Source organism: Acanthopagrus latus, chromosome 18 (genome assembly GCF_904848185.1).
Source record: "Acanthopagrus latus isolate v.2019 chromosome 18, fAcaLat1.1, whole genome shotgun sequence".
In the NCBI taxonomy this organism is placed as follows: domain Eukaryota; kingdom Metazoa; phylum Chordata; class Actinopteri; order Spariformes; family Sparidae; genus Acanthopagrus; species Acanthopagrus latus.
In genome coordinates this window covers 18,626,229-18,652,235 of record NC_051056.1, presented here as the reverse complement: position 1 = coordinate 18,652,235, position 26,007 = coordinate 18,626,229, and the positions used below count along the sequence as shown (strand labels likewise).

The following is a 26,007-nucleotide window of genomic DNA, read 5'->3' as shown; positions in this document are numbered from 1 at the left end:
TCTCACCAAGCAGAAGAAACTGTCTTCAGTCATCCCGCAACATACATACATAGTGTCTGTAATGTAACTGTGCTCAGCCTCAGAAACTTAAAACAAAGTTAGCTGGCTAGCTTTACAGAGGAGGCTAAGCAAATGTGAATAACAACTGCACGGTTGAAAGAAACACACTAACAGCGGTCCGAAGACAAGCACCACCGCCGCCACAAATGAGTGTCTTGGGTTTGCCTCAATGAGCTGGTTTAATCTGACAATAACAAACAGGGCATGGAGATGTAATGTTAGCAAACTGGACAGCAACAAACTTCTTTTCACTTTCTCACCCACATATCACAAACTGCCACATTACGGCTACTCTGAGGGGACACACAACTTCATGGTGTTCTCTGGTGGGACGCCTTTTAAAATAACAATGGATACGATGGTTGGGGTCAGCAGCTGAAGTCAGCCATCAGTGGTGGACGATGGCATTGTTCACCAGCCCACCCCTAACAGATACTGCCAGTATTCAAACACTGGGACTTTCATGTTATTACTGCTGGACTGAAAAATGTTGCTGCATCTCGAGCGCTTCCTTGATAATGCAAAGGATTTGTGTGTTTGTGGCAATTTAAGACTTGCTGGAATACCTGTGCAGCCTGCTTTTACAAGAGTGTGCATTCCTCTGGGTGTATTTTAGTAAAAATAAAGGGAAAATAATGTCTGATTGTAGCAGGGTGTTGGACAGTTTGAGATCACACTTTGAATGTGATCAGATACAATGTGACTTTTATAAATTGTCATCGATGAAGAATAGAAACTGTCCCTGATAACACCTGTATGAGACTTGATGATAGTGGCCGACCAGAATAACAAATCTTTAACACACTCTCTATGCACACACACATTCTGCACACAAAAGTCCTTGCACATACTGCATACTTTTACAGGCATGGAGGCATTAGTTTACATAGGTAACCTATACATGCTTGGCACATGTGGCTCTTTCAAAATAACCTCACACCCTGATTTATAAATATCACCTTTCACAAGAAACACATAATAGCTGACTTGAGGCCCGGAGTTGGCCTGAAGGGGCTGGCCTATTTTATAATGAGATGCAGGTTTTTACAGAAATGAAAATATTTGTATTATTATCATCTCTTTTGATATTTTAATGCTGAGATTTTGTATATAGTGTATGATGTACCTTATCTTGTATAACTCATGAATAAATTTGGATGTGTGTTTTTCAAATAGAAAATGTCTATGTTACTCTGATCAGCTGCACAGCGTTGCATTTGGAAAGTGTTAGTATGTAAAAGCATTGTCTGTATCTAGAGCTCTTGAGAGACCAAACAACATTCTTGATTTGCACGGTTCCAGTTATACATGATGAAGTCAACTTATCCGTGTATGCCAGAGCATAATTTCACCAGTATTGACACGGTTGTATTTGTGTCCAAAGGACTCGCGGACCAAATGCAAAAATACACAGCTGTAAATATCACAGTATGAAAAGGTTATGATGCTTTATATCCACCAGAATAGAAGTCACACTTCTCACATATTTATAGGTTAAAGTTAGATGATTCCACTCATTCCATCTCTCTATTCTAAACTTTGATCGCTCATTGCTTTATAGCTCCCAGGCTACTTTCTTTGTGGTATTTAGATCAATGTAAATATCAACTTTTTTTTTTTTTTTTTACAGATAGGAATCACAAATATTAATTTCGAACATCCACAGACTCACCGACCCACCTCATCACTGCAATGAAGAGTTAGTGGCAGTGTAGCACCTTCTAGTGGGCACAATCACAAACAACAGTGCCACAATTAGTTGCAATTATTAGAGAGAATAACATGAATAATGAAAGAAATTAAAATATGACTTACATTTGCAAGCACTAAACTTAACATAACCAGGAACCTAAGGCGCTCAACTAATGATGAAAATGCGCAATCAGCCTTTAGTCACAATCTGCCCCATTCAAGAGGTCAATGTGAGAAACTCCTTAGTTCAAATTGACATGACTTGAGTAAAATGAAAAAAACAGTGAGCCATAAAAAGTTTCTTTACGGTTGTTGTGTTTTGTACAACTGCAGGTGTCATTTAATTTGCCCTGTTTAGGTATGTTTAACATATGATGTGCAGTGCTATTTATCATCATCATCATCATCATCATCATAAAAATCTGTAGAAATGTCCAGGCTGATGTTGGAAATATGTTCACCAAAGCATTTTGAGCATGGCCACCACAAATGTCACAATCTCATACCTGAAAACCCAGCAAACAAAATTTCACCATTATTAGTGTGCATGCCCTATAGATTGGTGCAAGTGGGTGTGGCCAATCACTTATTGGCTGAAAAGAGCAGCCACGTGGTGGCGCTATAATTAACACCCAAAAATACACTTTTGAAAAGGCCACGCCCCAAACAGAGTATGCACTCTTGGACCCTAAAGCACTGCCATGATGGATCTGGTGCTACTTAGCAAAAACTGAAAAACAGTCAAAGTTGATTCAGTCAAGACCAAATTGGGTGTTCAGCAAAACATGGCTGCTATCAATTGAAATATCCTTTCAAAAGGCAGGGTTTAGAATAGATTGGCCTAAACACAGTAACCACTGGTCTAATCCTCATAAAACTCTAGATATACTGTATCTTCAGAATGAGGTTTGGAATAGGTTTACAAAAACATCCTGAGCTACAAACATACGGGGTGCCACAAATATCAGATATTTGCACCTCAAAACCTGGTGGACAGAACTTCATCTATTAAACATTGAACTTCTTGAATGAAAAAACAAAACAAAGCAAAATTAAAAAAACCTGAACCTGCCTAACAGCCACATGTGACTATATTTATTAGAATCAGTAATGCAAATTATTCTTTAACCACAGGGTGACACAACCATTTTTTCAAAAAAAGAACTTTTATTTTTTGTACATTTTTAAAGATCTGGCATAAGACACCGGGTTACCAACACAGATTTCTCCAGGAGGTGAGCCCTCTGTATTGTGGGGCATCTCATCTCATGATCAATTTATCTGATGGATGATGGCCTAAACAAAAAACTTTATAAATCAAATACATGAAATTTGAAAAATATGACCTTACTGCAGATAAAAACAGTATAGGAGTATATTGGAGGAAATGAGAAATTGCAGCATGGAAATTAAAAATGCAAATTTCAAAACTGTAACATCCAATTTTAGGAATAATTATTAAAATGTTGGTTATGTTATGTAAAAAATAAATTACTATTGTGATTTTTTTTTTTTTTTAACCACTAAACACCAGTTTTGGTATTGCTTCAAATACCGTTAAGCTGCTGGTTCCTCTTTAATGGAAATAATGTATTAAAGAATAGATTTAACTTTTTTACGTCTTTATTTTAGGGCGAGGTTGTCCAGCTCTGCTTCAACACTGCGGAAACCCTGTCAACTCCAGTGTAGTAGGCACTAACCTGATTCCCGGGCGTGTCGCTAGAGGCCGCTGTTGGCACACTCTCGCCTGGTGTCTCCGCAGTGCTGCCTGTCTACGAGGAGTGCGTTTGATTGTTGCAGGACTCAATGGCGGACAGAGCAGGATAGTCGCGTTAGCATCGAGGACAATAACATCTCGACTGTGTTGAATTCCTGGCGTGACTCGGTCCGCTGCTGCGTGCCCCCGAGTGCATCGGGCTGAAGCGGTCTCTCTTGTGCACCAACATCCAGAACGAAGTCGCTTCCAGCTTTCCTCTGCTTGTTCTCTCCATTCTTGAGTTCCCATCCCAAGCGGAGAAGTTAACGTACACTGTTCATGGTGGCTCACTGAAGGCAGCTAGCTTGCGAGCAAACCATGGGGGACTCTCTCGAATTGATAGGGAAGCGTCTGCTTTTGCTCCTCGACGACGGCAGGTCCGCGAATGGTTCCGAGCCGGAGAAGGCTGCCTGGGCCCGTGACTGGCTCCGGGGGACGGTGCAGGCAGTGAGCGTTATCGGCCTGGCCGCGCCGGAGGTTAGCGGAGGAGAGGCGACAACAACATCCACCGCTGCAGGGCTGACGGTCAGTGTTTACATACAAGACCTACTGCATAGCTTAATACACACCATTTGATTAACAAAACACGTGTCGGTTTTAATATCTGCGTTTTCAGCTCACCGAACTCGTTTCTAACCGTCAACAATGCTGCATTTGTTGGCAGTTAACCGTTAGCCCATTTACCTACATATTAGCAAGCTAACGTAACAAGTCGCTGGCAGTGAGGCGAAGCTAAACTCGAGGCCGGGGATTTTCTGGCCTTTGCTTTGTTCGCTTTTTTTTTTTAGCTTTTGAACGAGTGACATTCAGTTCCAGCGATGTTTATCGTAAGCACGCCGCCGCAAAGTACAGGAGTGTCAAAGCTAATTAAACGACCACGATACCGTCGCTGAAACGAATCGCTGACAGATGCAGTGGACATACAGCGTTAGCTTGTCAGCTGCCATCGTTAGCTACCGTGAGTCTAGTTAAAGGCCTCACAAGTTCATATGAGGGTGAACTAGGAATTCCTTCCACTTCACTGTGGAGTTCAAACTATAATGTTCGGACCAACATTCAAGTTTGTAAATGTAATAAACTCTACGAACTGAAGGATGTCAGTCTTCCCGAGCTACGTTTAGTCTAATCTGTGCAGGGCTGCTAAATCTTAGGGACCCCTTTAAGTGAGATTTGTAAAGAATTTCGGGGGGTGGTGGTGGTGGTGGGTGACCTACATAATGGCAAACGCTTCGTAGCCAAAATCCAGTTTTTAGAGCAGTTAGCAGTTGTCCAGTTCAAAAAATATTTATTGAGATACACAAATTGCTTTAAAAGCATTTTAGGTATTCAAAGGTACAAGTTATGAAAATGTTGATTTCCTTGATTAAACTAGTTGAAAACTATGTGGAGTGAGGATTAATGGGATTTCAGAATCAGAATTCCTTTATTGTCCAGCAAACTTTGCCACAGCAGCCAAAGGACAGTAATAAACAATAATAGTAATAGTAAAAAATAAACGATATAAGAAAAACGAAAGAAATAGAGCAGGTTTATTTATACATATTAACATAGTATTGTGCATATGTTTGTACACTTCGACTATTGTATGATTATGAACCAAATAAATACAAACACAAATGGGCTGAAGGCAACTTAACCATTTTATTCAACCCCCCTCTTTCTATGTTTTGCTATCAGTCTAACACAGTACAATATTTTGTTTCATGCATCAGGTTTTCTGGGTGGGTCTTTCCTTCTTACAGAAACCATCATTAAGTACAGTATGTAGCAAACCATAGTAATTGAATACAGTCATATCCCAGCAGCTCCAGTCCTAACTGGTCTTAGTAATGAAAATCCAGAGTCCTCCTTATCTGAGATCGAGACTAGGCAGAGACATTCAAAAAGTTATGTCGAGTACTACAACACTAGGATTTTTAAATGAAAATAATGAGTGACTGTTCTCTGGGCTGGCTTTTGGGTTTCTTACCACTATCACTAAATGATTACAGTTTTCCTTTTTCTATAAAATGAGAGTGTGCATACATAAATCTTTTTAATAGAACAGGTCTGGGTCTCTCTTCTGAGGTGTGCATATACCTAAAGGGATATTCACTGATAGATGTGATCCATCAATGATAAAAACAAAATGGGACTGTTGCTTCAATGTCTTTATTTCCAGTGGCAGAATGTATTATCTTCTGCCCTACCATTATTTCTGTATCTTGTATCAAGATATTTAATCCAACCGTGTTGAGGATTTTTATGGTCTAGTGCAGTGCTGATTGATTGGCCTCCTGTATTGATGCTTGCAGCTTTCTCATGAACCACGTGTCTAAACAACTTCACAAGTAACACGGCGCAAAAATTATGACAATCAACTGGCTGCTGTCGTTGCTAACAGCTAGAAATTTTTGAACCCGGGAAGTTTCGGGGGGTATGGCAGATTCTGTGACAAAAGTGTTGATTCCCAAAGTTACCACTGTGATATTTGAAGTGTTTGGGTTTTATGAATAAAAATTGGTAACCCTGCAAGACTTACGACAGCATGACATCTGTGGTCTCTCAGGTCACTCTTTCTTTTTTTTTAGTTGGGAGTTTAGATTCAGTGGTCTGTGAACATTTATGGAGGAAGGTTTAACATTACTTTTTAAAGAGCTTATGTATCCGTACAGTATTGTGACTTAAGGTGTCATCTGGACTTTTACTAGTAAGTTTCACCACAGGGTTCACCACATTACTTGGGATATATTACCCAACCTTAGTTTAAAAGCTGTGTAACCACTTTATGAAGTCCTTCAATTGTCTTCTCGGTTATTTCTTACAATTGTACCAGCCAGACACCAGTGACAAATGACTAGATAAACATAACAGTTTACTATTGTGTGACTGTCACACTTTACAACACCTGTTTGGTGTACTGTACAGTGACACTGACTTGAGTTCAGAGGGATTTGCTTTCACTCCTTCATGTTCAATGGTGAAATGTAAACACAGTTTGAATTGAAAATTTCATATGACTCGCTCTTTAACAACTATTTTCATTTTTCTATAGAAGTCTGTGCTGCCTTAGAGATAGCAGTGATTGGCTGTGTGAGTTGTTTTGACCAGAGATGAGAATTTTGAAACTCACCGGTCACTTCAACTGACATCTGACATCAAAAACACTGGCCGCTAAGACTGGGGCCTTGAGTTGTAGCTGCTTGGACACCGCTGATGTTGTCTAGCTTTTATTTTTTGAGATAACTGTTTCTGAGAGTCCTGCTGCCAGCCCAATACAAAGAAAAGTGGTGGTCAGAGCTATAAAAAGAGACATAAAAATCAACATCTGTGTGTCTTAATACAAACAGTGGCCCCCTTACTCTTCATAAACCCTAGACCTTGTTGTGAACAGTTTTCATTGTATACAATATTGTATAGTCTACTCAAGAAATTATCTCTATTCGAACGATTCACTTGGAGGTCTGTGTCTTATACAGAATAGGCCCCCTGTTTGTGGAAACTGTATGATATAGCTGTTTAGAATTTGAAATATAAACTGTCAGTGCTGTGAGCACTACACACTTTATTTTCAAACTTGCATTGTGGACAAGACAGAAAACGCAGATATCTGAAAAAACCTCACCAGATAAAATCTGCTGGGCTGGAGATAAGTTTGAAAATATGTTGTTTTGAAATTTGAGTGAACCAACCTTTCAAGGTGTTGACTCCAGAGCTGATGGAATCATCTTGTACAATGGAAAGGATCATCTCACTTGGCATTACATCTTCTGTGTAAATGTGCCACCTCAATGCCCGCTGAGCTTTTTATGTATTTATTTATTTATTTTCATTGCACTTTCTTGCTTTGGACAGTTAAGTTTCAGCTTCTGGTTAATATTTCTCCCTCACTTACTTATTATTTTCATTTCCCATTCTTACCTAGTTAGTTACTTAAATTGTGTTAATGACACTCCATGAATGTCCCTCCAAGTTTAACAAGTCTGATTTGACTAGAAGGGTCGAATGGGGGAGTCAGACTGATAACAGCATGGTCGGGTTCTCACAGCTTGCTCTGTTAAATTCAGCAGCATATGAGAAATGCTTAGCTGTGTCTGAATGGTTTTACTTCTCAAATTCTAACAAAGTAATAAACCTTCACTATCGACTTTATGACTGTGTCATGTTGTCTTAAGCAGGTGTGTGGTAAAAGTCCATGGGCCTAATCTCTTAGAGCATGAATAGAGGGAGCCCATCTGTTGTCAAAGTTACTTAATGCCATTGTTCTATTGGATCATCCGTTGTGCATCAGTGCATACCAGTTGTACCCTGTTATTTTGACGCAGAGGAGATGATGCAGAACTTGCATACCGTTGAACAAATCACTTAAAGGGGAACTTTGCTGATTTTCAACCAGCTTTGTGTCACTACAGTGTTGCTGGTTCATGCAAATGAACACTGGTAAACATCTCTCCACTTTGCACCCAGAGACCCCCACTCTCTGACTGTAAGGACTGCAGTCTACAGGTCATGCAGCAAGAAATTCAAGCTCTTAACGTCTATACATAGTTATTAACTAGGTATTAATACAATACAGTGTTAAAGGTACAGCGAGACATTGCAATATGACCCAGGCAGTCCAGTTTTTAATGGGTTTAAAGACTTACTGGGCACCAAAACACTGCATAATGGTTGGCAATACTAGACAGGATTTCACAACTATGCAGACTTACCATGGTGACAGCTATTGTATCTTTAATTGTGACAGTGGTGAGGTTAATGGTAAATGGAAATACAGTGCTCACGTTACAAACTATGTTCGATACCAACATCCAAACGGATATTTTGTAAGGCTTTTTCTTCCATTTTAAGCAAATGAATCATCTTTTTTTCCTCTTTAAATCAAGGCAGCAGGATAACTAGTGATTGGCAGGCAGACCTCATGAGTTTAGACAGATTTTGACACTAGTTCCACATAAAATGAAGTGTGTTTTTGAGTTCTTGCTTTAACTGAACAGTGTAGTGCTTAAATGTGCATAAGACAAAATTGTGTCTGATCATGTTCTACCAGCAACACATGCAAACTTGCTGTATGCAGACAGAACATTCCATACTATTAAAAAGGATACAGCATGAAACGTTTACAAACAAAGTGATGATGTAAACCACACAGACTGGAAATGTTCATTTTTGAGTATTCTCATTTTAATCAGGACTGAATCACAGTAATTTAACTGATTGAGTGTATAATGAGCTCTTGTCCATTGAAGAGGCCCCGGCAGATGGTATCCCGCCAGTCCACTTGTAACAGTCTTTTAGTCTCATTTTTTTATGTGTTAGGTTACCAGAACATTTTATTTCACACATATTTTCACCTCAAACGGATTTTTTTAAATGAAAAAACCTGTTGTAGTTGCACAAAATTCAGAGCTGATGAATGCTGGTCAGCTCCTGAGGTAGCAGTCTAGTGCTGATAGCATAGCCGTATTATATTAACCATTTGATGTCAATCCGATGTTTATGCTGTGACTCTCTCTCTTTTTCTAACTTCAGGTATTTGTGGAGTTTGAGAATGCTTCGCAGCGGTGCTCTTGGGTTCAGGTGTATGATGAGGGGGTGAAAGCTGTGTTGGTGGAAGACTCCATTGTTTGGGCCAATCGGGGTGATGGCACTGGGCCTACTGGAGCCCCAGCATCGGCCACAGCCTGGCCTGCACTGGTAAGTGCCCAGTTACACAGTGGGAAGCAAGGTAGTCCATATCATGCCTAAATGTCAAGCCTTGAAATTACCCGTTAAAGTGGAGAATCAGCATCAGTAGAAGGTCAACCACTACTGCCAAATAGGGTTAAACCTATGGCAGCTATGGTTGTATTTGATTCAGCTTTGAGATTGATTATTATTCTCATGTTTGGACACTGAACATTGTTAAGTCAGTAACAAGCCCGTTTCATTTCAACATTTCATTACACAGTTTATATGTATTATTTTTATATTCTGTACACTTAGTGTTTTTCATTTCTCACAACATTTAACACATTTTTGAGAAGATAGCTTCTCCTGTGTGTGTATTTTTCTGTTTTCAGTAGGTCTCTTAGAATCATTTAGAAATAAAAAATGCACTTTTCCCATACTAGTGTCAAACCCTAGACGAGACCCTGATATGGGCTACAGATACCTTTCACTGCCCAGGCCCACCCTCCACACCCAGGCTGGGCTCATATAACCTGTTACCCCAGTTGAACTCCGGTTACGCTTGCAGCTTGAATATTTGTTTCTGTCTTGTTTGTGCTCCACACCAATGACCATTGTATAAGGTCATGTGATTATATGAGCCAAAACAAGAGAATCCAATGTGACTCACTTTATAATGACTACAAAGTTCAAGGCACAAAGACCTGTGATGTGTAACCATGAATGTATTATTTAGATCTGCATACAGTTGCGCTGCATACAGTTGCTCAGCCTCGCTTCCAGTTTTGCCAAGTGTCCATAAATTCACCTGCAACCCAAAAGCATTTTCCCCATACATCACGATTATAACGGAGATGTCTGTCGAAGGACATCTCAAACTGCAAACAAGGTCAGTTATGACAGATAGTATGATTATTTCATCTAGGAAGGAATTATGCTAATAAAACTTTACTTTAGTGGAGGAAAGATGTTCAATAACATACATTGTCATCACAATGTCAAGTCCATGCAGGAATTTGCAGGTGAGGCAGGCATGAAAAGCACTCCTGAAGTTGGAAACTATTTTTGCCTATGCACCAGGAGAGCACTTCTTATTCGATTGAATAGGTGCTATGTTTGGGTCTGGCATCCTGTTCTAAAAAACAGTGATGGTGTAAACATAGCCCAGATGGCTTAAGTATCATTTAGAAAATTCAGTTCTTTTCCTGTTGCCTCTCTGCAGTAGAATTTTTAAACACAGTGTTCTCCTTTTCTTCAGGTCTTCCGCTCCCTGGTAGACAGAGTCGGATTAGGAACATTGGTTCCTGTGGAGTATTTTGGAAGCAAGAATTTTGAATTCCTGGCTGATAACAAAACTGTCCAGAGGTTTGAGGTATGTACAATTGCTTTACATTGTTTGTTATCATCATTTAGAAGTGATGAGTGCAAAAATTATGAGTTTTCAAACCAGTTACTTTGTGATAAACTATTTATCACATTCATCAGAAATTACCCAAAACATTTTATGGTTCTCTGATTTGATTAATTGTTCATTTAATCCCACTGTGCTTTTGTTTTTTGTTCTATAATTGCAAAACAAAATAATAAGCAAATGTAATAATAACAGTTAATAACAGTTTCTGTGATATGCTAGTGTGCAGTTTCACACGTTTCTGTTTGACATCCATGCTGCACTAGTATCACAATTCAAGGACAGTGTGGTTTGTGTCCTTGTGCAGGTTGATAAAGACTTAAGACACCCTCTGCTGTTGGAGCAGCCCTCCCTGCAGGCTGCCATCTCCAGCTGGCACACTGACTTTGAACTGCAGGAGATCTTCAGGAAGGGTAGGACTCAACCTTCACCAGGTTTTATGATGTTTTTACTACCCCTCTGTGTTTATAGTAGTAGTATAGATGTTTTATTTAGGGCACCTGCTCAAAATAGCAACCTTGAAGTTAATGTCCATTTGAAATTCAAAATGTAGATGAGTAGTAAAGGTATAATACCGATGCACTAAAACAGTCACTGTAAATTATTACTGAGAAAATGTTAATGAGACATAGCAAAGACACAATATGCAACAGGGGGAACACGTTTTTTTGCACTGATACTTGGCTCAGAGTTTTATAGTCAAATAGTGCTGCAGCACCATCTTAATACGTAGACACAGTTTAATGCACTATATTATTTTCGAGCCTGGTTCTTGTTGAGTTGTTGACGTGCATGAGATGAAATGAAGAGAGTGATTTTATTCCATGCTTTTATGTCCACAAACTGTTTGGGCTACACATCTTGTACAGTACTATTTACTTCTGATCTATTTTTAGAATAATTTTACAGCATCTTAATAACATACTCTATAATGCAATATCTAACCAGACATAAAACAGATACATGTGTATGAAGGGTTGTAGAGCTAATGATCTCATGCTTAAGAAAAAATGGATACAGAATGCTTTATTATTTTCTTCATCTCCTTCCATTCAGTTTTGTAAGTGTTTGTACATGGTTAAGATCTTGAAAGTTAAAGACAGGGGGCCAATACAGAGCTTCAGCACTGGACGTTATGTGAATACTGCTTTTTGAGCATTAAAGCATGTAAACACATTTTGGTTGTCACCCAAAATAAACTTATGAGTATGCAAATGAGCACATGTGCACATTTGATATAAAGATAATCTTTGGTAATCCTTTTGAAACCAAGATTTGCACTACCTGGGCAATTTTTCATACCCATATTTACTATTTATTAATAACAATAGTCTGCAACACAGTATATAATTACACTGTTCATATTGGACAATATTAATATTCTATTTCTTATCTTTTTATTATTATTTTTTTTTATTTCTTACTAGTATTGTTTATTGTAATTTTACTGTCCTTTGACTGCTGTGACACAGAAATTTCCCAGTTTGCAGGACAAATAAAGGAATTTTGATTCTGAAAAAATACCGAAATACCCCCGCCAGTTGTTATTCCTTGTTAGGATAAAGATTAGGTTTGTAAATTCAATATTTAAGCAAGTTTAACAATCTGAACAACATAAAGTAGTATTGTTTAAATACCAACTAACACCTGAGGCTGATGCATAAGGTATCACTGTGAAAATGTGGACTGTTGCTATTTGAAGCCCTGTGTTGCCATGATGCTGCTTACATTTGTTGTGATTCTGCTCAGCTATTGGTGGTGATGCTTTCACTTCTCAAACAAAACTAATATGCCATGATTATTCTATATAAGATCTAGTGCACCATCCATTCAGTATATGTGTTTCATTTAAATCTACCAGAATGTAACTCTAATGACATCTCTTCCTGCCAATGCCCACAGGTTCATACACTATTCAAGGACGAAGGGTTCGCGTGTACCAGCCAGAGTTTGAGGAGTGCTGGGCCTCAGGACTGGTCTCACAGCACGATCCTATCTCGCACATTATGGAGATTACCTTAGATAAGGTAAAAAACACTCGCTTTAGAATGGGAATTGGAATGCATATTTCATTAGATAATAGCCCCTATGCCGTTTGCATGCGGGGATCCTGCGCCAGTTCTCCGCATCCTCCTCTGTGTGAAAGTTTTAGATGTGGCGGGGGGTGAAATTTCGCTCCGGCGCTGATCTGCCTCTTAAGGTAGTATCGGGGATGTATTATTGGTGAACCAAACCAATGTGAACAGATAAGCCGGCGCTATGTAGGGGGGATGTGTCAGTTGGACGGTCTGATAACTGCACAGGTCCCTCGCTCAACTTAATAAAGAGAAATTTTCCACAAAGCAACGTTACATGACCAGACAAAAGTAACGTAGTAACTGTCTTTGGCATCAAAAATACCACAGCTGTACGCAGAGATGCGTCTTTCCTCCCACCCGTCCTACCTATTCTTCTTCACATTTCTTTTTTTTTTGGCTTTACTGATAGGACAGCTGAAGACTTAGACAGGACACAGGATGGGAGAGAGGGGGAGTTACACACAGCAAAGGGAACAAGGCCGAGAGTCAAACTTGGGTCCGCAGCAGCGAGGACAAAGCCTCTGTACATGGGATGCCTGCTCTAACAACTGAGCTAAACGGTGCACCCTTTGTCACAATTCTGCCTGAAAAACAGCGTCTGTCACCAGCAAAAAAACTTTAACTCACCGAGTGTTTGTGGTGAAAATAAATCACCGTGACCATTAGCCCTCCAGACTGAGAAGTCAATGAACTTTCCCCTGGAAAACAGCCTCCGTCCCTGCGAGTGAGACAGATGGCGATTATGTAATTATGTAATTTAGAGTGAAAAACTTAACTTCGTCACTTTCCAGGATGTTTTGTGGGTCATCATCATGACATGTACTGTCATGCCTCTTTAGGAGCCGCAGCGCTGACTTTCTGTGTGAATTACGCAGCGGTTTGTCTTTAAGGCGAAGATGCTTCGCTCTGTGTAATCACCATCGCCGGTGAATTGGTGAATCAATGCTGTGGAGATGATGAGGCTGAGTGGCAAGGGGTGTGTCAGGAGAACTGTTTAGTGTATTCCTCTGTAGTGGGCAAAGGTCAAAAGTAAATGAAAGTTGTAAAATTAAGTAAACTTAGAGGTGGATTAGAGCTACGTAATTTGCTATACTTTACATGGCGGCACAGATATGTGTTATGACCAAAAGTGGGAAAAAACCTAGATATGGTGGTTGAGTCAGTGCAGTGGGATATGTTGTGAAAAAGGGAAATTAAATGTTTTATGAAGATTAGCAACATTGCTTTGTACTAATCATAAGTATCATGCTGACCTTAGAAATCTGTTGAAATAAAATTATTCTTAAGATAATGCTTTTGTTTTGCTATATATATTCAGGTAATTTTTATCAGAGTCACTCAAAAGCCCTGTTTTTGCTGCAGGGAAAAGAAAATCAGATGGTTGATCCTCGTGTAATACATGTCATGCTGGCTGAGGAAGAGGTAAGTTTGTCATATTATAAATCTAACTATACTCTGTAATTGGTTGCACTGTTCTGTATGAATTGTTAAAGTGAAGTATTTTTAGCTCTAAAGTGGCATTTTTTATAATGTATATTAATAGAATTACCTCCTCACATATTCCCTCATTTTAGCTTGGTAAGAATGGGCGTCGTAGGAAGGACAGTGAAACAATGAAGGGTGACAGTGGACGCAGACGCAGGACTGCCTCCGAAGGTGAGGATGACTTGAACTTGAAACGTTTTAAAGGAGCAGCAGATGCGGGAGCTGACAGCCAAAACTGTGGTGATTCCAACAAATCTCCAGCGGAAGGGATGGGGATCTGGGCTGGAGACTCGGCCGAAAGAGTCAGCAGCACAACTAAAAACGGAGGCTCTTCAGAAGGAACCTTTGCTCAGGGCAGAGTGTCATCCCCCAACAACAATTCCTCACTCCAGATGGATCAATCAAATGCTACTCCTCCACGTTATCCTGCCCACGTCAAAGAAAATGGTCGCTCAATCTCAACACAAGGGGCAGCAGACTCCACCACTGCTGTAACTCACACCCCCACCCCTCCTCCCCTCAAACCAGCCCCCTCTCCCTTCTCCACCACATCTTTCCCCTCACTAGGCCAGATGCCAAGCCTGGTCCCTGGAGCTCCAGCCCCCAAGGCCTCCCCATCCCCCCAACCAGACCGAGAGGAGGCCTCCCAGTCAGCTTATTCCAAAACAGCTGCTCTTGTTTCCCCGGGGCCTGTCACCATTTCTTGGTCACATGACAGCGGCCCAAGCGTGGCACTTTCTGCCTCTGTGGGTTTTAGTCCTAAAGCCCCCACCTGGGGAAGCCAGACTGAAGTAAGTTGGTCAATATGTACTCAACATCAATACCATTATATGATCCCTTTGCAAGTGATCATAGTTTGGTTTCTGCCATTTAACTTTATCAGATCATTTTGTTTTTCAGGGATCTAAAACTGCATCAGGCTTTCGTCTGCCCCAGGCTGCGCCCACTGCCTCTGTATTTGGAGAAGTTACCTCTCAGACCAATGGAGCTCCTACCGCTACCACAACCTCCCAGGACACTCCGAGGCCCTTTGGTTTCGGCTTTGGTGGAGCAAAGACTGAGTCTCAATCCCAGCAAGACCAAAACTTGTTTTTCCAGTGCATGACCCAAAATTCTGGCTCCAGCCCGAGCCTAGCTGCTGGTCAGACCCAGTCCAAGGACACAAATTACTTCACCGCCGTGTCAGAGAGCCTGAGTAAAGAACCCCCAAGCCTTTTCAAGTCCACAGCCTCCACTGAAGGGCTGAAAAAGCCTGAGCAGCCCAAAGTGCCTGAGACCCATCCGACTGGAAATGGTGTACTCAACAAATCATCGTCGGTCTTCCAGGGCATGGGTAGCTCTGTAGGAGGAAGAAGCTCTGGTCTAAATATTGGTGCTGCCTCTGGGGCTCAAAGTACTTCTAAGAAGAGCAGTAATAATGGGACTTCTGTCGGTGGCTCAGGGCTACAATCTGGTTTTAATACTTCAGATAGCCACCAGAACCTTTTTCTGCAGGCCTCCAAAGAACCTGCTAATCCATTTTTGGCATATGGGGACAAAACCTCCCACACCTCCTTTGCTGGCCTCACTGGGGCTGAGCCACAAACCCTTGGTCCAGCCTCAGAGACAAAGCCAAACCTGTTCACCATGGCAGAACCACCTAAGGGGATTCTGTCGTCCCCTTTCCCGGCACTCTCAGCAGCCGCATCACCCAGCTCTTCATCCTCTCCAGCACCAGCCTCATCACAGAGATTACAGAGTGAAGGGACTGTGACAAAGGGGGAGCAAGAAGTTGCTGAGATGCCTTCATCCACCTCAGGCTGCCCCATGTTTGGAAGCACTGGCCCTGGTGGAATGGAGGAGGCCCCTGTGTCCTTTGAGCAAAACCAGTCCCAGAAGTTTACCCTGGAGGAAAGGGGCCAATCTTCGAAACGTGACTCTGAGTCCAGCAGCAACAGCGATCTATCAGACCTGAGTGACAATGAGGACGGCCCAGACAAAGGCCAAGTCCCAGGAGGACCACCACAGCCTCCCAAAGATGGGGCCATGTTGCAGAAATCTAAAGTCCAAGGGGCTGCTAAGAGCCGACCACGTAACAAGCCTTTCAAAGGTGGGTATTGTCCTCTCATTAAAACCCAAGAACCATTTTTGATGGCAAACTAAGCAATGAAATTAACCCTAAGCTGTCTCCCTCAGTGGGCCAGTCTGTACTAAAAGACCAGAGCAAGGTGCGTCGTCTGAAGCAGTCCGGTGAGTCCTTTCTTCAGGATGGCTCCTGCATAAATGTGGCCCCTCACCTGCACAAGTGCCGCGAGTGCCGCCTGGAGCGTTACCGTAAATATCGAACTGCGGATGAAGACAGCGATGATGATGACGACCCAAACGTGGCCTGTCGTTTCTTCCACTTCAGAAGGTAAGAATTTATATGCTTGTGCTGCTCAGTGTCTTGCATTGCATTCTGAAAGCAAATTATCAGCATAGAAGAAGCGATCATTGCCAACAATGATTTGTTACTGAATTTGTCTCTACTTTTTGCCCATTACCAGGTTGGCTTTCACTCGTAAAGGTGTACTGCGTGTGGAAGGCTTCCTCAGTCCTCAACAGAGCGATTCCATGGCCATGGGTCTGTGGCTACCTGCACCAGCTGTCCAAGAAGGCCTTGACCTCGATACATCCAAGTACATCCTGGCAAATGTGGGAGACCAGTTCTGTCAGTTGGTCATGTCTGAGAAGGAGGCCATGATGATGGTGGAGCCTCACCGTGAGTACAGGAACATCTCACTGACCTCACCTGAGCCAATGTTTTCCCCACAGTTTGTGTTTTACCTTGTCTAATATGAATTTATGCTGCATATTTTTACAAAAACATTCTACATACTGTGATTTTTATTTTTTTTTGATGGTCCTTTAGAGAAAGTGGCGTGGAAGCGTGCTGTACGAGGTGTCAGAGAAATGTGTGACGTGTGTGAGACCACCTTGTTCAATATCCACTGGGTGTGCCGCAAGTGTGGCTTTGGAGTCTGTCTGGATTGCTATCGCCTCCGTAGGAACAGGCCAAGGGAGGGTGAGTCATCACGGTGGTGGAAATCTATAATGCAAAGTTAAATGTATCATTACAGAGTTACTATTCCAATAATATTCTAATTATAAAAACATGTCAATGTGTAATGAGATCTTTTTAATGTTGAGCGCATTGATCAATACGTCCTCTCCCTCAGATGTAGATGAAGGTCCGGAGGATGAGGTTTTCGCATGGTTGAAGTGTGCCAAAGGGCAACCTCATGAGCCCCAGAACCTCATGCCTACGCAGATTATACCTGGGACAGGTAAAGTACATTATGATGGAATCCAAAATGTATCAACTCCTTCCTCACAAGTATCAAGTATAGAATAAGATAATTTATTGATACAGTAAGAGCTTTAATGATAGATTTTTTTTCTTTTAGCTCTGTACAACATAGGGGACATGGTGCACTCAGCCAGAGGAAAGTGGGGTATTAAGGCCAATTGCCCTTGTGCCAGTCGACACACCAAGCCTCTAGTGCGCCCTAGTGCCCCTAATGGGATTTCACAGGTACTGTTGTGCAGTATTATTTTTTCCTTAGTTCTGAATTTCTGTACGTTGGGAAGTGTTGAACCCGAAGGCTCTAATTTATGGTTATGTTTTCTCGGCAGTCTTCAACAAGCAGTGGCGGTGTCCTCGCGGCTGCAACGTCTGGTATTGGCCCCACTCCAAAATCAGAGGGAGAAACATCAACGATAAAAACAGAACCTACGCAAACAACAGCACCATCAGACAGTGGGGGAGGAGAAACTGTGGGCAGTACCAGTAACTCCACTAGTGGTACATCCTCCCCCTGTAACATCGGCCAGTCCTCTGCCAAGGAGCCGCGCTCTTCAGGCGAGGGCAACAGCTCTGCCCTGCACTGGCTGGCAGACTTGGCCACACAGAAAGCCAAGGATGACACCAAGGGTAAGAGGGAAAGAGCAATTGCTGAGTCACTGTAATGTTAGTGCATGAGAAAGTCCAAATAAATATTAAAGGTGAAGTTGCATCACAGCCTTCTTCTTGCCATCTTCTTCACAGAATCCGGTTCACTTCGCTCCATGATGAGTCGGGACAGTCGGCCTCCCTTTGGCCTGGACTCACTCAGTGCCCTGTCAAAGCCTTCTGCTTCCAGCCCTAAGCTATTTAACAGTCTGTTACTGGGCTCCAGCATGACCCAGTCCAAACCTGAGGGATCCAGTCTCCGAGACCTGCTCAACTCTGGACCAGGCAAACTCCCCCAGGGCCCTGGAGAGAGTGGAGTACCATTCCCCTCCGTCTTTACCTCAGCAGGCGTACGAATACAACTTTTATCAGCCCAAACAGTTCAGGGGAAAAAAAGCCAGGAAAACTATGTGTCACGTCTTTAGCTATTTAAATGAAATACTGATATAATGCTGAACACCTGATTTTGTGTTGGTGATTTCTACCAAAAGAGAAATATAAATCTTTTTTAAAACGGCAAACTGTGATTTTTCCCTAGTTAAGACTCATCAGTCTCTTAGTTTTTCTATTTTCAAACAATGCATGAAATAATGCGAGTGAGTCAGTCGGTGTATCCCAAGTTCAAAATACAGTGAGTCAGCTAAAAGAATAAACAACAAGAATAATTGAAATGGTAAAAGATTAGATTTTACAGAATTGATCACAGACTGTCATTGCCATTTATTGTAGAAGTAATGAACCGGATCTTTTATTATATTAATTTAATTAGACTTTTACTCAAAATTATGTCAGTGGAAGTACAAGTACTGACTCAGTAATCAAAATGTGTCTTTTATCTGTCAGAGTGACAAGCTGAAAAGCAGCCTCCCAAACTTCCTCGATCACATCATCGCCTCGGTTGTGGAGACCAAGAAGGCAGAAGGCCGTCGGACTGGAAACTCTGAGGGTGGTGAGCTTGGTGTCTTGGGGGGGCGCAAGGACGGCGTAATGGGCCTTAGTGTCTTGGAACCACATACCTCACACTCCTGGCTCTGTGACGGACGGCTCCTGTGTCTACAGGATCCCAGCAACAGCAACAACTGGAAGATCTTCAGAGAGTGCTGGAAGCAGGGACAAGTAAGAATCATGGTTTATATTATTAAGGTTCTCTTCTCATGGGAAACTTTAAGGCGCTGACTTTGATTTTCTTTCCAGCCTGTGTTGGTGTCAGGGATAGAGAAACGCCTGAAAAGTCATTTGTGGCAGCCTGATGCCTTCAGTAGGGAGTTTGGAGACCAGGATGTTGACCTGGTCAACTGTAGAAACTGTGCTATCATCTCTGATGTGAAGGTGCGAGACTTCTGGGACGGCTTCCAGGTCATCTCCAGTGAGTTCCTAAACTATTTCTCCTAAATGACTCTTATTTTTATTTTGGATTACTACACTGTAATTTAAGTAACTCTTTCTCTGTGGCAGACATGGCAGCTAATACTTTCTTTTTCTTTGAATGCAGAGCGATTGCAGGATGCTGAGGGCAGTCCCATGGTGTTGAAATTGAAGGATTGGCCTCCAGGTGAAGACTTCAGGGACATGATGCCCACACGGTAAGAAATAAGGCGAGAAATAAGTTACTTCTTGTGTGTCTAATGCATTTTTACTCACCAACCAAGCTGCCCACTGGAGGTCATTTACAAATGTGTATACTACTAATTATGTATAAAATAGAATTATGGAGGTTGTGGTATACTAGTTAAATATGCAATTAAGATTAATAACTATCACATGCAAAAATTAGATTCAAATGTTCACACCATTTTTAAGTCACCTGGTACGTATGGAATCTGTTGTATTAATTTATGTTATCTGACACACAACTCTTGACCCTATTTTAAATAATTGACGTTAGCATTAACTTACCCATTCTAGTGCTTTGATGATTGGTACTTCATTTTGGGACCTTCATGTGTACGCTTACTTAAAATGCTGAATAACTTTATTGACTGTGTTACTATGAGGAATTCCACATGTCATAAATGCAAAAACATTTTTGTGAACCAGTTACTTCCCTTGTTAGATACAAAATATATGCATCTGATGTTAGCTTTGGGATTTTTTTTTGGCAGGTTTGACGATCTGATGGATAACCTGCCTTTGCCCGAGTACACAAAGAGAGATGGTCGTCTAAACCTTGCTGCCCGTCTGCCCAACTTTTTTGTGCGTCCTGACCTTGGACCTAAGATGTATAATGCTTACGGTGAGAAGGATGGTCTCTTTCTTCCCCTCCCTCCATTTTTTTCAGTCTTCATCAGCTCTCTTTCACTCCCTCAATGTAATTCTTTCACTCAGGCTTAACCTCGTCTGAGGACAGGAAGGTGGGAACCACTAACCTTCATCTGGATGTTTCTGATGCCGTCAATGTCATGGTGTATGTTGGCATCCCTCAAGGAGAGGGAGACCAGGAGCAAGGTCAGTTGACTTAAACAAACAATCCCTTTGGTCTCCCTTTTTCTCTCACTATCGCTCTCACTCACATTTGAAAACCATTTCTTACATTACACTTGTCAGGTACACACGTAATTGAATTATCAGACATTATCGAAAGCACTACTCTTTTTCAAATTCACTGAGAATAATTTTACTACCTAAAAACCTGGTTTGTACAATATCACATGGACACTTTTAAGTTGTCATTTCAGGAACAGGAAATTAATCGTTCGTCCTTGATCTATGTGATCCCTCCTTAACAGTCTTTACAAATACTTTCACAGCTGTTTCCAGAACGTCATGCACTTTACTTTATCGCTTTAGATAGTAATGTTTTAGCTTTGATTGGCTTGAATGGGACCATGAAAATACCCTTCAGTGGGTCTCGCTCATTTACATTGTGATAAAATTTCTCATTCACAGAGGGAGATATGTCTGGACGCAAAGGTCTGTAGACTTTCAATTGTATCACTTCAGTAGCATGCCCTTCCTCTTGACTAACTCCCCTTCTTCACTCCCCCGTGTCCAACCCTCATCCTTCTGTTATTATCTGTAAAGTAGGGGCCAGAGCACAGGGACCCAATCGTTTAGTTTCTACTGTGGTATGTTTTCAAATTCCTATGTAAACCTTTATTAACACCTTAAATTAATAACAGGTGGCATTGAAATTCCTGTTGTTGCCTTTTTGGAGATTCTGATTTTCTTCTTTATAGATTTCAGGGTTGAATAAATATGTGTACTGTATGGCAGTCATTCAGTGCAAAAATTCCATGAATTGACAAGGAGTTCACGGAAGATTACAAATAATAAGTGCACTGGGAGTTTTTTCTTTTCCTGTTAGCTTAGGCCAGCTGTGCTCTGGTTCTTACACTGTGGGAGAAAAGTTTCCATGAAGGGCATCTAGAATTGGCTTCCCTGTTCCCTTGCTGGCTTCCTGTCACTCATTAGAGTGACACTGACACACACCCAACAGTGTGACCACAGGCACACTGTCATCATACACCAGTCCCTTTTCTTCTTACGACCAGGGGATTTTACAATCACATCTGAATAATCAGACATTTACTGACTAATCCTGGCAGCTGAACTTAAGGCTGTAAAGGAATCATGTTAGTGGCCAGATAATAATAAATTGGGTCAGTTTACACCAACATATAAGTCACCTCACTATTTTATGGTTAAATGCATGCACAGAGGGCTGACCGAGAAATAGATATTTAGATATCTATGTAGATATTTTAGACTTTGCTGCGATATCCGATCATTATGTCGTCATAAAAAGTCTCTGTAAAAGAACATACAGTAAATTCTCAAATGAGGCCAGAGGAGGGACCAGTCACATTAAAAATAGGTGTAACCTTAGACGTTAGATGTGAACTTAAAATGAAATAAAACTGAAAATGTGTTATTTAGTATTTGAAATTAATGTTACAAAAATCTGACGCATCACCCAAACAAAACTTGAATTATACCTCAGCCTGTCGTAAGCTTTTCAGCCAGATCGAAAGAGATGAGTGACAAGAAGAAGATGACTCTGTGAGGTAGCGAGAGATGCCAGGGGTGTGTTGTGTGTTTTAACTTGCTGTCAGAGAGAAGAGAGAGAGAAAGCGAGAGAGAAGAGAGAGAGAAAGAGAGAGAAAGAGAGAGAGAGCTCCTGCCACAGAAATGAATTAAGAAGTCCTTGTTTATATAATGTTACTACAGCCATCTCCAAGTAGTCTTCACAGCAGAGTTGGTTGAGACTGTGATGACTGTGAAAGCTATTAGGAAGCTACGAGTCAGGCTGAAGTCAGTTAAAATAGTGATTTGGAGCTGTGTGGTTCGAAGCAGACCAGCAACAACACTAAAAACTCAAATATGAGGATATGGTCGCCTGCCATATTGAACATTAATTGATATATGAATATATTCCATATATAGCATAGCCCTAAATGCACATGGATAGGTAGGTAGCAAAGAGGAACACTGAGCATAAAAAAACCTTTTAGCTGGTAAAAGATCGTGGTCCACAGAAGCAAACACATTTGTCAGAGATGTGTTTGTTTGTTTCACTGTGTCATCTCTCTGATAACTCTGAATAACCTATTACTAAAATGAGAAGTATATTTTTCCAGTGGTAGTGATAGCTGCTCTGTACGATCAACCTCAGGCTGTGGATGTGAACATTGTGTCAGTGAATGTGATTGTGTAGTCTGTAACTCGTCCTTTTCTTTGCCCCAGTGGTTGTCAACTGGTCCTTCCACAGGATCCACATTTGTCCTCAGTCACAACCCAAACATCATTGAAAATTTCAACCATATTCATTGATTTCTCAAAAAAAAAAAAAAAAAGATTTTTCAGTAATCTACAATGCATACATGCACTTAGCTAAATAACTTAACTGATAGCTGTTATGGTGGCATTTTCCTGTTTTTACAAAGACTGCATCAGTAGCTTCTGTAAAAGACATTTTCAGTTCATTGGGGGAAAACATGAACACCCAGGACTCCTGCTTGGGATGTTTGTGTCATGACAGTCATATGATGCTGCAACAAACAGAATTTTAAGTGAAGCTCTGAAAAATTGTGCACTTCAAAATAGAATTGTTATTTCTCACAATCCTGCTGCCCACTTATTAAAGACTTGCGACCAGCTACTGGGTTGTTAGGCACCAGTTGAGAACTACAGCTTTGTGCCATTGTTGCCAAACAGTTTGATGGATTTATATTAATTAGTTATATATAAGTATTATGCCACAGAAAATGAGAAATGCAGATGGATCTTGGAACCCCTAGGACTCAAGTATGATACATTTAGCGAGTCATCAATGAGGAAGGAAAAGACAGCTGTGTTGGACTAATGTTGAAACATCAACAATTACAGGTCAAACCCTGAAGAGGAAACTCTGTAAAATCTTGTCATCTTAGAGGCACTGCTCATGACCCTTTGGTGTCCTGTATGTGTGTGCTTTGTTGCTTATGTTTGGTCATCCAGAGGTCATGACCACCATTGAGGAGGGCGATGTGGATGAAATGACCAAGAGGAGGGTGTACGACGCAAAAGAGAAACCTGGAGCTCTCTGGCACATCTATGCTGCCAAGGACGCTGAGAAGATCCGAGAACTGCTCCGCAAGGTCAGCAGCCAGTACATTTCTGCCTAAAAAGCCTCTGATCTCTTGAGCTGCATTATCATTGGCAGTAGTTGTAACACAATTTAACCTGGTTTACAAAGACAGGGATGAGTTAAAGGAAAGATGCAGTACCTTTGGCCTGATGGCAGCAGATAATTAATGCAGTGCATGAACAGAAATCAGATTGCCCCTTAGAAATCTCTTCTTTTAAGTTTACTTGAATTCTAAGAATTTACATTAATCTGAATCCAGATTATTTCCTTCAGCTGTGTCCTTGTTTATTATACCTGTTTATACCTGTCAGATCATACCATAGTTTATTAATATGTGTCAGGTGGGAGAGGAGCAGGGTCAAGAGAACCCTCCAGACCATGACCCCATTCATGACCAGAGCTGGTACCTGGACCAGCTGCTCCGCCGCAGGCTCTATGAAGAATATGGCGTCCAGGGTTGGGCCATTGTACAGTTCTTAGGAGATGCCGTATTTATCCCTGCTGGAGCTCCACACCAGGTCAGATATGTTATTTTTGTTTACAGAGGACCCTCTGTACGTATCTATTTATTTGGAAATCATTAATACATTTGTCTTTTCTTGTTTCATTTACATGTGTATTCATTCTGTGCTCTTTCCCTCCCAGGTGCACAACCTGTACAGCTGTATCAAGGTGGCGGAGGACTTTGTGTCTCCTGAGCACGTGAGGCACTGTTTCAGGCTGACCCAGGAGTTCAGACACCTGTCCACTACTCATACAAACCACGAAGACAAGCTACAGGTTGGTGTGCCTTTCGTCTCATTTAGTTAGGGTGTCACATTGAATTTTATCTTTGTTTATTTCTCAGGGAATAATGCATGGATCTTGTTGAAAAACATCTGGTGTACTTAAGTGGTTTGTATCTATGAGTGAGTACAGCTTGATGTGGATACAAATAAAAATATGAATCCAGCAGACTTATGTTTTATTTGATATTGAATCAGGCTTAATAGAACTAAAGGGGGTTGTTAGGCCCTGGCAGAGGTATGCGCTCAGTGTGTTTCTAGTGCAGACTCGGTTTCATAGTTTCTTCTTGTAATTGATGGAAATCTAGCGCAAACAATACAATTTATACGATACTGACATGAATGCAGCAGCATGACAGGACAATGCACTCAATGCTCATCTGGAATGTCTGCAGGCTTGTCTGTTATAGGGAAGAAATCTTATGTTTTTCACACTGAATCTCAGGTATTGTGTTTGTACAAGTACTGACAATTTTCAAACTATAGCCAGTCTAAGTAGGTGATTGTTTCCATGTCTGTCCCTTGTTAAACAAACTTTCCCTGTCGTTTTTTTTTCCCCAGGTGAAGAACATCATCTATCACGCAGTGAAGGACGCTGTTGGGACACTGAAGGCGCACGAACCTAAACTAGCACGCCCTTAGTTCCTAATACTCAGCACTGTCTCAAAACAACCAGCCTCTGACGACCACTCCACTACTCACACACAGTATGCATTACATACCTACACACACGAGTACAAGCTGCAGAGAGCAGAGTACAAAGATAGAGCGTAGGTGTTTTTGGGGCAGTGAAGGTCTGGGTTTTGGGAAAGAGAACATTTGATTTGGGGAGGGATTAGACGGGGAGGGGCTAGTCAGCGATTGATGAAGGAGGTCGTTTATCGCTGTTACACAGTACGCTCAAACTTGTCTAGTTGTTTTCCAATTTTTTTTTTTTTTTGTTTTTGATTAACTCTGTATTTAAGGTCAGTGTGTTTGTTCTGTTGTTTTCATTGTATATGTAAGATGTGAGAGTAAGGGAGGTAACAGCTGACGTGCCTTTTGAGCAGAGGTTCAGCTACCATATAAGTGACTGACAAAATGTGAGCACTGGGCTAACTTTCCTATTTTGACAACTTTGATATTATTTTTCTTCAATAGGAGCGAGGTTAACCTGTTTTTGTAGACTTTTTTGTTGTTGGAGTTTTTAAACAGCTGATTGCTTCTGCCCTCTGTGGCCAAAATGAATTTGCGAAGCAGCCAGTGAGGGGAAGCAGACCAAAGTTTTGTATTTTTTGTTTTCTTATTTCACTTCTATAGTTAGAAGTCTTTTCTTTTTATACACCACAAGGTAATGATCAGGAGGACTCCAGGGGGGGCAGTGTCTTTTTTTTTTTTTTTTTCCTTTGGTCACCTATCTTTGTCCCGTGAGCTGAATGAACTGCAGACTTCCAACAACATTGTTCAAGAATCACAATTGCAGCTGAACAGAACTACTGGCCATTAACATTGTATCAATATATATATTGATCTTAGCAGTCTGTTTGATTTTTCACAATAAAGTTTACAAAAACTA

General features: G+C 41.2%; 1 protein-coding gene and 1 long non-coding RNA gene across 5 annotated transcripts in view; one reads left to right on the top strand and one right to left on the bottom strand.

The window, feature by feature from the left end:
* Positions 1-3,590, bottom strand: part of LOC119007163 — a 17,827-nt gene extending 14,237 nt beyond the window's left edge. The window contains exon 1 of the long non-coding RNA XR_005071046.1: positions 3,453-3,590. This is a non-coding gene — a long non-coding RNA (uncharacterized LOC119007163). The remainder of the gene's footprint in view (positions 1-3,452) is intronic.
* Positions 3,499-26,007, top strand: kdm3b (lysine (K)-specific demethylase 3B). 4 transcript variants are annotated; one of them, XM_037076588.1, is made up of 25 exons: positions 3,499-4,033; positions 9,020-9,184; positions 10,416-10,529; positions 10,876-11,002; positions 12,471-12,595; positions 14,009-14,068; positions 14,221-14,922; positions 15,032-16,220; positions 16,307-16,523; positions 16,657-16,871; positions 17,022-17,174; positions 17,329-17,436; positions 17,557-17,684; positions 17,786-18,083; positions 18,198-18,451; positions 18,945-19,217; positions 19,296-19,467; positions 19,594-19,684; positions 20,204-20,334; positions 20,427-20,546; positions 20,988-21,011; positions 23,538-23,677; positions 24,009-24,185; positions 24,313-24,447; positions 25,014-26,007. In XM_037076588.1, the coding sequence occupies exons 1-25, from the start codon at positions 3,827-3,829 to the stop codon at positions 25,092-25,094; spliced, it is 5,406 nt and encodes a 1,801-aa protein (XP_036932483.1). In that variant the 5' UTR covers positions 3,499-3,826; the 3' UTR covers positions 25,095-26,007. The 4 variants fall into 4 exon arrangements, with proteins under 4 accessions (XP_036932483.1, XP_036932484.1, XP_036932485.1 ...); XM_037076589.1 differs by having other exon boundaries at positions 3,500-4,033; positions 10,876-10,981; XM_037076590.1 differs by lacking the exon at positions 20,988-21,011 and having other exon boundaries at positions 3,500-4,033.